The 16,283-nt window shown below is 39.7% G+C and overlaps 2 protein-coding genes across 3 annotated transcripts; one reads left to right on the top strand and one right to left on the bottom strand.

The window, feature by feature from the left end:
• The first annotated feature begins 7,556 nt into the window (after nucleotides 1–7,556).
• On the top strand, nucleotides 7,557–8,538 carry LOC104216207 (protein DOG1-like 4). The gene has a single exon (XM_009766213.2). The coding sequence runs from the start codon at nucleotides 7,665–7,667 to the stop codon at nucleotides 8,370–8,372; it is 708 nt and encodes a 235-aa protein (XP_009764515.1). The 5' UTR covers nucleotides 7,557–7,664; the 3' UTR covers nucleotides 8,373–8,538.
• A 480-nt stretch (nucleotides 8,539–9,018) lies between these two features.
• LOC104216206 (protein MALE DISCOVERER 2-like) lies at nucleotides 9,019–15,815 on the bottom strand. 2 transcript variants are annotated; one of them, XM_070167854.1, is made up of 14 exons: nucleotides 15,367–15,457; nucleotides 14,676–15,139; nucleotides 14,435–14,567; nucleotides 14,180–14,251; nucleotides 13,586–13,729; nucleotides 13,332–13,475; nucleotides 12,098–12,193; nucleotides 11,963–12,015; nucleotides 11,410–11,874; nucleotides 10,516–10,706; nucleotides 10,244–10,376; nucleotides 9,997–10,151; nucleotides 9,677–9,862; nucleotides 9,019–9,556 (listed from the first exon to the last, which is right to left on the bottom strand). In XM_070167854.1, the coding sequence occupies exons 2-14, from the start codon at nucleotides 14,773–14,775 to the stop codon at nucleotides 9,296–9,298; spliced, it is 2,133 nt and encodes a 710-aa protein (XP_070023955.1). In that variant the 5' UTR covers nucleotides 14,776–15,139; nucleotides 15,367–15,457; the 3' UTR covers nucleotides 9,019–9,295. The 2 variants fall into 2 exon arrangements, with proteins under 2 accessions (XP_070023955.1, XP_009764514.1); XM_009766212.2 differs by lacking the exon at nucleotides 14,676–15,139 and having other exon boundaries at nucleotides 15,367–15,815.
• Nucleotides 15,816–16,283: the final 468 nt, after the last annotated feature.

The raw sequence follows: 16,283 nt of genomic DNA, 5'->3' as shown, positions 1-16,283 counted from the left end.
ATTCCATGAGCATAGAATGTCGAGGCAGATAGCCTTACAAAACTATCCGTAGCCACCAAAAGCATCACAACAGGAGATAAAAGCGTGGTCTATCTCCTCAACTCATCGCTAGATCAAGTCGAGGTAAGAACCATTAACTTAACTTGGGACTGGCGCAATCGCATTATCGTATACTTGCAGGACGGAACACTCTCAGGCGATAAAAAAGAGGCCGTGAAACTGAGAATGCAAGCAGCCAGATATAGTATCTTCCACAACGACATGTACAAGAGAACTTACGGTGGCCCTTTTAGCAAAGTGCATGGGCCCAAACCAAACTTGGGGCGTCCTTGAAGAAATCCACAAAGGCCATTACGGGGCTCATGCCGGTAACCGAGCACTGGTTTGATGTCTCGTGCGGGATATTATTGGCCCACCATAAAAAAAGAGGCCGCAGATTTTGTAAAAAGATGCAAGCAGTGCCAGAAGTATGCCCCCAATGATTCACTAAGCGGGCGAACACCTCCACTCGGTCACCTCACCTTGGCCGTTCGTCAAATGGGGAATGGACATCATAGACCCCCTCCTGGTAAGGCGAGGTAACATATGATTCCTTTTGGTTTTAACTGACTATTTCTCTAAGTGGGTGGAAGCAGGAGCCTTCGCCTAAGTACAGGAACAGGAAATAATCACCTTTATATGGAGAAATATCATATGTCAGTTTGTCCTTCCCAAAGAAATCAACTGCGACAACGAACCCCAGTTCACGGGAAAGAAAACCGTCAAATTTTTCAAGAAATGGCATATCAAAAGAATACTCTAAATACCGTACCACCCCCCCCCCGGACAACGGGCAAGCGGAGTTCTCTAACAAATTGATACTAAACATCATGAAGAAGAAGCTTGAAAACGCCAAGGGACTGTGGCCAGAAGTGCTACCAGAAGTATTGTGGGCCTACCGAACAACTCCGAAAACGAGCACAGGAGAAATGCCATATTCTTTGGTCTACGGGACCGAGGCGATAATACCAGTCGAGGTTGGATAGCCCAGTCTAAGGTACTCCTATGAGAGCGGCACAAGCAACAACGAGGGCAGAAGGCAAGAACTCGATGAAGTCGACTAACGAAGAGAAATGGCATGTATAAGAATGATCGCCCAGAAACATCAAGCAGAATGCTATTATAACAAGAAAGCAAAGGCTAGGCCACTCAAAGTCGGAGACTACATACTAAAGCTAAAACTCAAGCGAGCAAAGATCCCAGGGAAGGAGAGATGGGAACAAATTAGGACGGTCCGTACAAAATCAAAACAAAAGCAAATAAAGGATTATTTCAACTAGAAACAATGGAAGGAGCTACTACCAAATAACTGGAATATTAACCACTCAAATACTTCAACTTCTCAAAGAAAAAGTATCCCCTAAGTCATACTATTTTTTCCCTCACTCGAGTTTTGCCCTAGTTGGGTTTTCTCAAGAAGGTTTTTAACGAGACGACGAAGGGAATACTCCAAGTTGAAGTACGCGAAGGTAAGGCCCTGGTTACCATTCCATTTCTTGACTTCTCACTATTCTCCAGATCGACCAATGAAGGGACTATATAGACCGGGCCTGGGATTGGAATGCCAGCCAACACCCAAAAACCTGTAAATTTCTCCATGTAAGAAATGCAACAATGCCAAGGCAATAAACTTTACACTTACTAGCACACTTCTCTCAAATTCAGGTTATGTTCAACCTTGTTCGAACTAACACCTGCCGGCCCTCGGCCATAACTAAATAGAGGTTATGTTCGACCTTGTTCGAACTAACACCTATCGGCCCTCGACCATGATTAAACACATATTATGCTCGACCTTGTTCGGCAATGATTAAATATAAGATATGTTCGACCTTGTTCGAACTAACACCTATCGGCCCTCGGCTATAAACTAAATTCAGGTCGTGTTCGACCTCGCTCGAACTAACAACCGGCCCGTGGTCGAAACTTAAATGAAAAGTTATGATCGACCTCATATAAATACCTATTGGCCCTCGGCCGCAATCTAACGAAAGGTCATAACCAAACAAGTCGACGATCTCGGCCGTGTTCCAACGCATAAACAATAGAAGCAAAAACATACAAGTACAAAAAACAAACCACAAGAAAAAAGCAGATATAGAGAACAAATTTGGCATTTTATACTTAAAATATTTTTTACAAAGGCTCTTGAAGACGCCGCCAAAAATACACAAAAGTTTACAAAAAAGAGAAAAAGAAAAAATACTGATCACCATCATCGTGATCTTTTGCTCCTTCACCGCCTTGGCCACCGGTGCCCTCGCCATCTTGGTCCCCCTCGCCACTGTCGCCTTCGCCTCTGAGTATGCGGTATCGTACCAGGCAGCCTCCTCAAGTCAATCCACACCTTCATCATCACCTTCGCCAGCCTCAGGCATAGCAGGATCATACCCACAAGTAAGTTGGGCTTCGCAGGCCTTCACACGAACACCTTCAAGGGCTTCATCAGAAATGGACCCGCCACATGCAAATCTCAAAAGATATCCAACTAGGCCTCGGCATGAATTCACTCCTCATATAAATCCCGAGGAATGTTAAGAAAGTCCGAAGTACGGGAAGAGGATGGTCGTTCCAGTAATTGAGCCTTCTCGGCCTCCAAGGCAATCACTCGATCATGGAAAACAGAGGCCTCTCTTTCCAACTCCCATATCCTTGCATCAAGCCGTTCTTCCTTGAGCCTGGCCGTCGCTAAGTCATTCTCCTGCTCAAAACGGAGAGTTCGAATCACCACCTCAAGGAACTCCGCTTTATTCAGAGCCTCTGACCGCGCCGCCTCCTCCTTCTCCAACTCTTCCACTTTCTCGGTAACTTCGCCATTAAGGACCTCTATCTGGAGCCAGTATTCCTCTAATTGCATGTGCAGCTCGACCACTTGTGCCTGAAGGTTGATGCACTGGGCCTCTACGGCTCTGCTAACCTCAAGCTCCTCGTCCCTACTCTTCAACGTCCCCTCAAGGATGCTACACTTCTAGACGACTCTCACCAGCTCGTTATCCTTCTCCTTCAATTCATCATGAAGGGCCTACAAATTGCCGCACTCACCAAACCGCCTGCGAAATTCCCAGTACTTGCCGCGGTACTCGAAATATTTATTTTTCAACCTCTCAAATATTTTCTTACGGTTCTCCTCCCTTCAGGAACTTTCAATCTCCAAAATCACAGTCTGCAATCACAAAAGAAAAAAAGCAAGGCAAAAATGAAAATGCCCCTGCTAACAAAGGTGAAACACTAAATACAGAAAAAGATAGAAGGACAAAACACTAAATACTCACCCTAAGAGCAAAACCGGCCATGCTCCTCGACAAGGTAACATCGTCCAGTTCTTTGAGGGTCTCACCCTCTATTTTGAAGCAAAGACGGTCGAGGGTAGGAATTACGTTCTCTGTATTCTTTAGAAGATCATGATCCATAGGGATCATAATGGTCCTCTTAGACCCCTCCAACCTTACCTTGAGCTGGGTAAACCATTCATCCATCATCTATAGATCGCTAGCATCAACGTATGAACCCATCTCATAGCCTTCTTTGGCAACGCCTTTGCCTCTCCCATCGGCCGGTAAATAGGTATCATCAGCTGACCGCGAAGTCGACGGTTCCTCTTGCTGCAAAGTGTCAAAAGCTCTAGTAGCCAGCCCTTTGTCCTCCAGTATCACAGAAGGGAGGGACATACCCACGTCAACCTCCACTGACCTTGCAATCTTAGACACTAGCCCGATATCGTCTTTAATGACAATGGTCGTCGTCTTGCACAGCGTAAAATCACCTGCCACTGAGTCAACGGCCCGGGCGACACCGTCGCCGACATCCATAGATCTCCTCAGAAAAGAAAACAAGAGGAACTTACCTGTCGAGAGGGGAGTAGGTCCAAACCTTTTCAAAAAACCCGAGTACTCGCGAATCCCTACAATATAAGGAATAAGTCGACCAACCCAATCGGAAATGTCGGCGACCGAAGGAGGAGGCGTAATCTTGGCTACACAAGTAAGGAACTTAAAGTCAAAATCCCCGGTCGGGCACCAAAAAAAATCATCAATCAAGTATCTACAAGGAAATTGAATACTTATGAGTATCGTTCCAGGTTCCGGTAAAACTGTCGACATTGGCCACCACGTCTTCGGTCTTAACGAAGAAGAAATTGAACCAGAATTGGCAGGTGGCTTGTCGTCCATCTTTACCACCAAATATCTACCCCCTCGATGGCAAAGATTTACCATTGTTACCCTATAAAAACTAAAGGCAAAGAGATGTATCAAATGTCGAAGCGTCAGTTCGACCCTGACCAGCTCGGCAAATTTGGTGAGCATCCGAATAAGTTTGTAAACATACGGCGGGAGCTGAACAGGCCAAGGCCAGTAATAATGGCAAAACTCCTCCGCCAACGGATGAAGAGGAAAAGTGTAGCCAACTTGGAACGTGTAGGCATTGAAGACGCAGTACCCAGGACGGTGAGTCGTCACAGCGTCCCACCCCGCCATAATCAACTTGACATGATTGGGAATATTGAACTTAGACCTAAGCTCTTCCAATTCTTTCACCGCCATCACCAACCGAAAAGCTTCAGGATCAGCGTTAGAGGACTTGGTAAAATCAGACCGGGAATCGGGGTTGCGTGGAATTATCTCTTCTACCAACAGGATGGCTCCATCGTCAGCGGTGGCAGGAACACCCTCCTCAGAGGAAGGATACGCCACTGCCAAGGGGGTGACATTAACACCCCTCACCAGACTCAGAAGGTATGTTAGACATCATTTTCAATAAGAGAATGGGGTTTTCGAAATAAAAAGAAGAACAAATGACATGATAAGCCTTAGAAATAGAAGAAAATGAGTGATATGCAAAGTGAATCAAGCAAGCTAGTGATGGCGGAGAAGAAGGAATTTGAAAAGTTCCAAAAATTGGAAAAGCTTCCCTTATTTATAAGTTTGGAAGGCACCCAAATCGAAATTGTATGAAACATAATTAGCACGAAACTCGAACCAATAGAGTCAATCAAGAGATCCACCCGAATCGATGCAACGCATCGAGAAACGGCATCATTATGATGCACGGGGTCGTGACGTTCTATTCGTGGCCCAGATAACTCCAAATAATTTTTCGGGCAATTTGATAGATTCAAAATATGCGGACCACAAAAAAGTCACATAGTCCCATCTCCACAACCACGACCCCCGCCAACATGCATGACATTGTCCGCTCATCGATCTCGTACGGGGGCACTGTCTCAATAAGTGGAGGAACTAACTGTATGGGTCAAAATCCGCTCGTATAATATTTTGCAAGATAATACTAAAAAAGGAACTCTCGAGTCATTGTTGGTCGAGATGGGCCAAGAAGCAGCAAAGTCCTTGGCTGGAGTAGAGACATGAGCCGTAGTCGAGACGTCGACGAGAGCCGTAGTCGAGATGTCGACGAGAGCCGTAGTCGAGATGTCGACGAGAGCCATAGTCGAGATGACAACAAGGATCGAGGTTGAATTTCATTGATGAGAGTTGTAACGGCTAGTTTGTCAGGATAGGGTACTAAAAGAGAATATTCTAGTGGATATTCTCTGCACTTGTACTATTAAGGTTTCTCAGGAGCATGTCTCATATATATAAAAAAAAAAGAGAATGAGAGGGCATGTGTGATATTCACTTGTAAGAACTCGCTTTGACAAAAAGATTCTCTTTCTCCTGCTAAGATTCAAACAACACCTTTTCACTAAGATTCTAGTTTATACTATTCCATACTTTTCCATCAGATCCGAGAATAACTCGAATATTCAAAGATTTATCTGTCATTCATCATTGTCACGAGAAACATCCATCTATTTCATCCTTTATTGGGTGAATCATTCCTGCTATTTACTTAAATATCATTTATTGATAGTCATTGCTATTGAATGCTACTTTATTGTTCATGCTTTTTAGAATAGTTATTGCATCTGCCATTACTATCTAATTGAGCCCACCCATTAATTATTGCACCCTTGAAAAATTTATCTAAAAAATATTATTATTAACTAAGTTTAACCCCTAATTACATAAATTTAATTATTTGAACCAAGATACATATTTTATGGTCAAACAGACCATAGTTGCATTAACACGAAGCCCATCATAATGCTTGTGGACTGAAATCATGGCGAAAATTAAAGTCTTGTTCTTGTTTTGCATTGAGCTGCAAATATTTCGAGCAGGCTTACTTTACTTTACCGATATTATAAAATGGAGAACGGGTGTTGTGTTGCAGTGGTGATGGGTTGAACTTTGATTATTTTGCCTAGTTTAGTAATTGGCGAGTTATTTGTATAATGGTCCATTTGTTATGTTTTTTATTTTTACACACATCAGGAAAATGTTAATCACCGGCAACTTAAATGTAATCAAACACTGATTACATTTGTCAAGATAAAAAGATACCTAAAGTATGTAAATTAAGGACGCCTGAACAAAAAGGGTATGCAAAAAAAAGTTCATGCAAGTTGAGAAGGTAAAATGTGTACTGCGACATAAAAACCCAAAAAAAAAATTAGATGACAACACGCATGACATAATGTTAGGCCAAGGTATTGTTAATCAGGTGTCATGCGGAAGCTAGCAAAGCAGACTTGAACGACAATAAATCCGACAACAAAAGAGAAATCTATCAAAAGAAACACAAACATTTAACGTGGTTCGGTCAACTGACCTACATCCATAGCGGAGATGAGCAATCCACTATATAAAAAAGAGTACAAAATATCGAGAGAACAATCTCAGCAAACACAAGTGACACACTAACACTTGTCCCGTAAAGTTCTCCCCCTAAATACTACTCTCAAGCCTCTATGGCTACATTGTGGATGTTACTGAACGAGAAAGACAGATATTCAATTTATAGAACTCCAAACTTTTTACTACAAGAAAAAGGACTAGCCAAGTATAGGAGAATTATAATTTTCTTCTACAAAAAGGAAACCCCAATTAAGATAATTATATTGCCCTTCCTTCAACAAATAAAAAAATCAAATATGATAAGAAAATTATAGCAAACACCTAACAATATTCCTAATATATAGAAACAAGCTCAGGCAGGGTTACTCAGAATATCAGATGGGCTTGACAAAGCAGACACCTACTTAATTTGCTTTGCTTAGATGCATATGCTTTGCTAGCTCTGCATCTTTAAACAGAACGACACCTGATCTGATATCATGAGGTTGCCTTTTTGTAGTGATGATGAAGATCTGCATTTGCAGATGTTACTAAAGCAACATATCGAAGCGCCACGTGTTCAACACAAATAAGCTCTCTTCTTGACACGTTCCAATGGGGTTGCCTACACTTACTGTTCAAGCATACCAATTCTGCTTTCTCATTTTCCTCACCCTAATTTGCCTCTTCAACTCCTTCAAAGAGCACCACCACCTCTACGCTTCTGCAAAGCGTCAAAAATACTACTTAATATCTCACTTCCCAAGTTCTTTAAACTCATATGGCATGCACAGCACCACAAGCTAAGCCACGCATGCAACTCTTTGCAGCGTACGTGGCACTTCTCGCTGTTATATATATTTGGCATTCTTCTCGTTCTTTTTCAACACATTTCTCAGCGCTAATGTTTCAGTTTTCTCGTTTACTATTTTTACAAAAAAAATAACAAAGATGACAACCCAAGTTCAGAAGAACTTCTCCAACTACTTCGAGAATTGGATGAGTCAACTTGAAGAGTTCCTCAGGCTACTACTTATGGTTCCAAAGGAAACTTCATACGTCAAAGATCACGAATCTTTGGTGAACAAAATGACCACACATCACAAAGATTACTACACTGTCAAATGGGCAGCAGCGCACGAAGATATCTTGTCATTTTTCAATCCAGTTTGGTTAAGCCCTTTGGAAAATGCATACTTATGGGTCACTGGCTGGAAGCCATCAATGGCCTTTCGCCTAGTTGGTGCTAATTCCGAGTTGAGTGATGAACAGGTGAAGAGTATTGATGCTTTGAAGGTGAAAATTAGAGCAGAGGAGGAGAGAGTAGAGAGAGAAATGGAAAGGCAACAAGTGGCGTTGGGGGATAGAAAAATGGTGGAATTGGCAAGGTTAAATAGCAGTAGAGTGAGAACAAGTGGTTGCAGTAGTGACTCTGACTCAAATAATCAGTTGGATGGGCTAGTAGAGGTGGCGTTGAAAGGGTTAATGGTAAGTTTAGAGAGGGTGATGAAAATGGCTGATTGCGCTAGGCTTAAGACGTTGAAGGGCTTGTTGGATATCTTGAATCCTAAACAGTGTGTGGATCTCTTGGCTGCTATTACGATGCTTCAAATACAGATGAGGAAATGGGGCAGAAAAAAAGAAAATCTTCGCAGTTAGTTTGAAAGTTTAAAGAAAAATTTGAATATTAATATATTACTTCTATAGTTTTCCTGTACAATTTGGTTAGGTTTAGCTAGTATGAGAGTAGGGGATGATGTTTGTGTGCGTGACATTTTCTTTTTATTGCAACGGCTTTTTAGCTTTTGTTACTGTAATATACAATCTTGAAGCATTTTGTCCGTCTTTGGTTATTGTACTCTGTTCAATATGGCATCAAAGATTGACTAAAGGTCAAATCATAAAGAAACCCCGTTCCTCTCTTCCTGATACAACAGCACCTTTCTCTTTTTCTCTCTTTCACACATTCGTACTCATCTTCTTCTTCAAACATAGCCTAACATCAGGGAAAAGATAAATAGAGAATATTGAAAGAAATAACACCAGATCATAATATTCCAAGCGATATCCAAAGGAAAGCAAAGATATATATGCAACACATGTAAAACATATATTGCTTCTTACATGGCAAAATATGCAGATTTCAGAAATCAATGGCATGTAGCTCTCTAAGAAGGCAACCCTCCAACATTATTATACAAAATAAAGCAAAACACAAAAACACAACTGGAAATCAAGAAAAAATAGGAAACTTACCGCAACTTCAATGAACCTATGCTGAAGAAATGTTAAAGAGGTAGAGGCATTTGATAACATTGAACGCCCTGTTCAAATCCACTTTGTTTAAACCAACTTTTGATCACGAAAGAGAATGCATCATACAAATATCCCACATAAGGAATAGTAGAATGCAAGTTATCGCGAAGAAGACAGTTTTCCGAAAGAATGAACTAACTTTATACTATTAGAAACAGAAAAATGGTTACACAGGACTTGCAGTTGACATTAGTGAGGTATATTTTAGTGCATTTATACATAGCAGCGCAATGCTCGACTTACAAATATAGACACACTAGTCTGGTTTAAGCTGCCTCGGAGGATAGAATCTCGAGTTCAGCCCACCAGAGAGGAGATAGCCTTGGAACTGCAGCCTCAGGTGATATATCAATCGCTTCCCTTAGCTTTGTAACGACTTCCTTTATAGTTGGTCTTTTCCGTTGATCTTCTCGAAGACATTCTCTGATTACATCACATATAACCATAAGCTCATTATTTTTGAAGGACTTCAATGTTGGATCAACCAAGCTGCTCAGATTCTGTTTATCGTTAAGGTATTGCTCCGCCTAAACACAAGAAGGGATTAACAAAGCTTTGCTAGTCTTCTCATTCAGGCTAGGGAACACGAGGTAGCTATCAAGATCTAACAAAATAAGGAGATCATATGAAATAGAATTGAGATTTACCGAGTTCAAAAGAGACTCTCGTTCTGAGTAAGGCGACTTTCCAGAAATTACTTCCAGCAACAAGATCCCAAAACTATAGACATTTGTGTCGGGATCAGCAAGTGGTGGCAGTTCAGAGTTTTCTATATCACCACTGGCGGACTTTGACTTGACTAGTATTTCAGACCAGAAAGCAAGCTCTGTAATCTGAGGAAAAAAGAGTATTCTTTTAATGCAAATTATTACACAAAGTAAAAGGTCTCTAAATTCATTGTCGTATATGAAGTGTCTTGTTGACATATATAGGATATATGGAAATATGTATTCGTAATGAAGCACACCTTAGCAGCATAATCGTCAGTAAAAAATATGGCCTGTGAATTCACATCAGAATGGTACAATGGAGGATTCAAATTGTGCATGTACTCGAGACAATATGCTGTCCCCATTATAGCTCTCATTCTTGAAGGCCAGTCAAGAGGGTCAGCTTCTTCAACTGAAACCACGAAATATGTTGGTTCGCATTACTCAAAATCACACTACCATCGTAAATGATTTAACTAATATTTGCACTGCTAACTAGTTTACCATGCAGATGCTCAAAAAGAGTTCCATTTGGAGCATACTCAAAGACCATCATCCGTGTGAAAGGTTCATCCTCCTCACAGTATCCAATTAGATTAGTGAAATTCTTGTGGTTTATCCTTGACAGTGAATCGATCTATCCAAGTTAAACATCATATAAGTAAATGTAATTGAAAAGAAGTAAAGAGACAACTAGGATGTCACTACAGAAAGAGTGACACAAGTAAGAAATTACTTTAGCAGCTTTTTATTTGTGAAAGAGATGATAAACTAACCTTCTTCCTGAAGGCCGATTCAGAACGCTTGGACCAATCTTTCAGAGAATTTATAGGAGTTGACACAACAGCAATCTCTACTCCACTGGATAGAGTTCCCTTGTAGACAGTAAATGTATCTTGATTGCAAATGATGTTGCTAAAATCCTCGCATGCAGTTATAAGCTCGGACCTGTTTAGTTTTGGGACCCCTACAATTGTTTTCATGCACGACACATGAGAAACAATATATGAGTACTAAATTACGCATTCACCTTCTTATGGTTGTCATCGAACAATATACATTTACGTAGGGAAGTGAGCTGAAGAAAGTAAAATTGATGCAGAATGACTATTCATAATTTCTAAGAAGTAAACGTGGAAATTCCAACCTACAAATGTTATCTCAAACAGGGCTGTAAAAAGTTAACTCACTCGTAGATTATCAACTCTGCCAATCCTTCCTACAGAAAAAATTAGAGGGGAATATGTTCCTAACTCTCCCCTTATTGTCATTGCAAATGATAGTGAAAGAATCGAGGCTAAGAATACATTTTCTTTTCCCCAAAAAATAAAAATGTTAGTCCCCAATATTTTGAATTTGTCCCCATTATTTCGAATAACAGTCCATTCATAAAACTATCATTTAATGCAGCCAATCAACTAGATTGACTCCCGCTCTAACACGCTAACTTCAAATCCGAGGTTGGAGTGGGAAGGGGCATTACCAAACACTAAAAATGCTTTAGGCTCCTGTCCAGGAAGCCTCAGAATGGGCTTTCATAAGCGTCAAAGGTTGGGATTATATTCACCATAGAGAAATGGACACAACAGTTGAACTAGATCATATGGATATTGGACAGAATACCAGCAGTGTCATCACATCAGTTTTGACACAACATTAATCTAAAGTACCTGTAATAAATGCTTTCTGCAGCTGTCCACTCAATCCAGTCTTCCAAGGGCCTATTGTTTGCACAGCTTTGCTCTTGCAGATGAAGATCAGACACACAAAAATAGCAACCAGAAAAACCCCAATGCCAATTCCTATATACTTCCATGTACTTGCAGATTTTCTACCAGGTGGGGCTTGGCTAGCAGTTGGCTGTTTAACGGCACCATTAGAATGTCCCTGAGGAGTTTGAGGCTCATGCTGTTGAGGTGAGGATGGTATAATTGGAAGAGGAGGAGTTCCCACAGTATTTGGTACAGCACGAAAGGAACCACTACTTCTACTGCTTGGCATAGGAACAACAGGTCCCAATGGTTTCCCTCCATTGGCAGGAACAGCAGCAAGGTTACTGGATTGTTCAACTAACTTACGACGTACAGTGTTTCCTTGGTTCTGTACAGCGTGGATGAAGTGAGGCCTTAGGGAACCTGCCAAACAAAAGAACATAACATATTCTTTTTGTGTACAATTCTTTGAAATTCCAATAAAAGGTGTCACAAAATGATTTTCACTCACCTTGCAGGTTGTCAGAGCATAAGTCTGCATGATCACCCAAAAAGCCAGGGAACCTTTAGGAAACAAAATAATTGCTTCTGAACCGCTAAAATTTTAGAAAGCATAACGGTGAAAGAAACCTATTTAGTTACTTACAGTGTGAAGAAACTAAGATAACACGTAAGTGTCCCTTTAATTGGTCTGATAAAGGAGCCTATGGTCTTAAATCGTCTCAAACATCCACGCCTGATGCTGCCATAAAAAGGCAACAAATTTTCAGAGTGAAGCATGAAACTAAAAGCATCTGACTGAGAAGTAAAATGAAAGCATATTAAATGGATGGTAATTTTAACACCAAGCTAAACGTTTTAGTAGTTAGTACTCTGACACCAGGTATAAATCTAAAACTGAAGTTACTTATCCAAGAGTGCCTAGATCCCGAATTCAAACAGGGTCAACAGGACCAACCTAATACATTTGTGCTTATAGTTATAGTCAGCTGAATTCTTCATGTTGCAAAACAGGCATACTATAAAATCAAGTGTTCTTCTGCTCATGGCAAAGAGTCAAAGACTAGTTGCATACCTAGCAATTTTAGTTGACAATATACAGAAAAGTCAAGAGAATAAGAAATGTGCAATGAGACATATAAACAGATGGTTATATTGATGAATGAGAAAATGTCACAGATAGATGAATCACAGCTACAGAGACACTAAAATCCAATCCCCTCTAAATATTGTAGGGGCGTCGAAGATGGTTTAGAGAAGGGAAGTGAAGAAACCAGCATGTGAGAAATGGAAGGAAGAATTTCCACATACTAGCGAAAATGCAACTGCACTCCTCATCCTCACACGCCTCGCCACAGAATGGTGCAAGACAACTATTGCTATAAGATCTCAAACATACAGCAACGATATTGGAAACATGACAAAGCAGAAACCAAATTCACAAAAAACACAGGTCATGAAAGTATTATGTTCTCCCATCAAGTCCCAGCTCTACTTTCAATTTTCCAGATGTCATTCATCATCAACAGTGATAAGTTGTTCCCCACGCTATACAACAGACAAAAGCTTGAATTCTAGAGAAAGCATGAGAGACTATTAAGGGCACTATCTGCATAGAAAATATTCAAAAGATCTTCAAAGCTTCTCCAGAGGATAAGATATCGTCGACTGAATTTTACTAGCAAACTTATTGCAGGAGGCAGTGAACCGCTTATGAAAGACTAAAGGATGTTATTATGAAAGTAGAATGGCATATGTTTCTCAAATGGCTTGAATACAGATTTTATGCGTTTGCAATATCATTGAACACAGATACAACTTCAAAATGCAGCACAACTGGAAGATGAAGATAAAAGGACAAACAACTAAAGGAGTCTTACCAATGCCCAAGTTTTCTGTTTATGCAGCAAGTACCGGCAGCAACACCAGAGGTGAGGTAATCATCAAACTGAAATTCGGAGAGCAGATGAAGCTTCCAAATTTCCACAGGAACCTTCCCTTTGAAGTTATTGTCACAAATCAACCTGCGGCAAAAAGCATCAAGCACAATTCAAGAGCATTTTGTTAGTAATGTTTTTGCATACATCCATACAAACATATTAAAGCACAAAGACGCGACAAAATATCAGCTTACAGTCTTCTAAGTGATTGCAAATCTCCTATTACTGCTGGAATTCTTCCACTCAACTTATTATCCCTCAAGTCAAGCACTTCCAGCATTCTGAGACGTCCAAATTCTTTAGGAATAGGACCAAAGAGATGGTTTTCAGAAAGCACACTGTGGACGAAAAGCATTCAGAGAAGAAGAAAAATTATTAAAATTCTAAAACAAGTTATACATAGTACATAGATGCAGAACAGTGGATGGTGAAGCTATGATTACCAGAAATCTACCCAATTACTCTTTGTAAAAAAAAAAAAAAAAAAAGGAAAAAATCTACCCAATTTTCGCACGTCTTCTTTGGCAAAAGAAATAAGGTAAAGTTTTTATTTGGTAGACCTCCATTTCAATGTATATGACACTCTTTATATTATGAGACAGCTCCTCAGTAACAAATGGAAACAAAAATGGAAAACTGTACTAATATGTAAATTCGGTGCAATTTCAAATTGTACAGGGATAAGATAGTGTTGACCTAGATCGGGAAGTATTAGTTCCATGAACATAGCACACTAGATATTGTTCTTAAACTAAAACCAGATCCATATAAGTATAGCTGAAGCTTACAGTGATTTTAAGTGAGTGAGATTTCCAAGTTCTGGTGTGAGTATTCCTTTCAATGAATATCCATGAAGGTCCCTAAACAGAGAACAGACAAACAATTTAACAATATATGAAACCACACAAACACTAAAACCCACAACTCAATGGTTTCACTTTGATTGTCATTATCATTTCAACAGACTTGTTGACAGCAAAGCAACAAACACTAACGAACAGATAACATTACGGAATTTTGGGTATGCGTGACAAGAGACTTACAACATTTGCACTTTACCATCCTTACACTGGACACCAGACCACACGCATGGGTCACAATGATCTGGATTCCAGGTTTCAAGAATGCCATATGGATCAGAATCCACTTTCACTTGGAATCTCAGTAATGCCAATCCTGTTTCTCACACCAACAATAGTCAGCAAACAAGAAACATACCAAACACTTAAAACTAGCCAAGACAGAGACACAACACCAGTAGAGCTGTCCAAGTATAAGAATTACCTTCAGAATTAAGAGAACAACAACCGCGAATGTCTAAAACGATAATCAAAAGAGCAAGATACGATAACTTGATTCCATATGTATTCCATCTACCCCCCATGGCTTGCAGAACAATATGTATCAGTGGTTAAGGCAGTAACGATATCTGCTAACACTATACAAAGTGCCACACTCTCCAAGCAATTGAAATCACTCGGGCACACGAAATAAGTTATAAAAAAACAAGAGCAAGTACATCACTATTTGCTTATCTATAAAACTTCTACACTATACACAAACTATATTACAAAATAAAGAAAAAATATTAACCATATTGATACAATTGACAAAATTGGGGTCTCTCATTTTTCTAAGTTACTAAAGTTTAGGCTACAACAACACCTCCAATTTCACCAAACAATGACACAAACTCAGGCTGATGAATCTCCAAAATTCAACCTTTATCTCCAAAATTCAACCTTTATCTGGAAAATGCATAGGCAGAATAGCAAATAATCAGTAAAAATTGTTTCTTGAAAAGGGGGTGGCAAAAAATAGGAGTATTTCAGTATTTCACAAGCCAAACCATTTGGGGGGGGGGGGGGGGAAGATGACCAGAGAATAACTATATTTGCAAGCAATCAACAGAAAAACAAAAATCCAAAAACCCAAAAGATGGTGAAATGTAAAGATGCAAAAGAATAAAACTTACCAGAAAGTAGGGGACAAACAGGGCTGTCAATGAAATCTTTTTGCTGCTTTTGTTGCAGAAGTAAAATTGTCAATTTGTCACATTTCATGAAATAATACTCCACTATTTTTCAAACAACTGCAATAAGAAAATGCAGGTGGTGGGACAAATTTGCAAATTTGTTTTGAGACTCCAAAAGACAGCAAAAGGAAAAAAATTGTTGTTGTTTTTTTTGTGGTTGAAAAATATAGAAATAACAGAGATTGAAGAAGAAATTTTGAAATCACCCAAGGAAAACTCTTTTGATTATTTTCTTTCTTTTGACTGGCCTTTGCAGGATGATCTCAAAACAAGAACCTCTCTTCGACCATTTCTCTGAAAGAAGTTGAGGAGGAACAAAAGGACAAAAATGGAAAAATGGGGGGAAAATATTTTTTCTCTCTCCGTAGGAATTTTTTCTTTTGGTTTTCTCATTTCGCCTTGTATTTTTCTTTTCAATTTTGGGGGGTTTTCCTCTTATGTTTTATATTTTATATATTTTAAGCAATTTAGAATATGGTTTTTGTTATAAATATATTATATTATGGATGTTCATTTAATACTCCGTTGTAAATAAGCTTCCTGAAGAAGCTTATCCGTATGGGACTCCACAGTAAATATGTTTATCTATTTAGTATTATATTGGAAATAAGCTTCCTGAAGAAGTTTATCACTTCGGTACCCGGTTATGGATAAACATTACCCCCAGTAGAAGTTTATCCATACCGGGTATAATAAGCTTATCTTTTCAGTACCCAGTTATGGATAAACATTACCCCCGGTAGAAGATTATCCATACCGGATATAATAAGCTTATCACTTCGGTACCAGTTATGGATAAACATTACCCCCCAGTAGAAGTTTATCCATACCGGGTATAATAAGCTTATCCATTCAGT

The sequence above is a fragment of the Nicotiana sylvestris genome, chromosome 2 (genome assembly GCF_000393655.2).
Source record: "Nicotiana sylvestris chromosome 2, ASM39365v2, whole genome shotgun sequence".
NCBI classification, from domain to species: domain Eukaryota; kingdom Viridiplantae; phylum Streptophyta; class Magnoliopsida; order Solanales; family Solanaceae; genus Nicotiana; species Nicotiana sylvestris.
This window is presented reverse-complemented; position numbering and strand designations above follow the sequence as displayed.

Bases quoted from the DNA above. Each gene is read 5' to 3' on its own strand.
- LOC104216207 (XM_009766213.2), top strand. From the start codon at position 7,665: ATGACAACCCAAGTTCAGAAGAACTTCTCCAACTACTTCGAGAATTGG.
- LOC104216206 (XM_070167854.1), bottom strand. From the start codon at position 14,775: ATGGGGGGTAGATGGAATACATATGGAATCAAGTTATCGTATCTTGCT. The intron at 13,730-14,179 runs GTAAGCTTCAGC...TTTCGTCCACAG, and splicing joins CTCACTCACTTAAAATCACT to TGTGCTTTCTGAAAACCATC. The intron at 9,557-9,676 runs GTAAATCTCAAT...TCTTGTGTTTAG, and splicing joins GAGAGTCTCTTTTGAACTCG to GCGGAGCAATACCTTAACGA.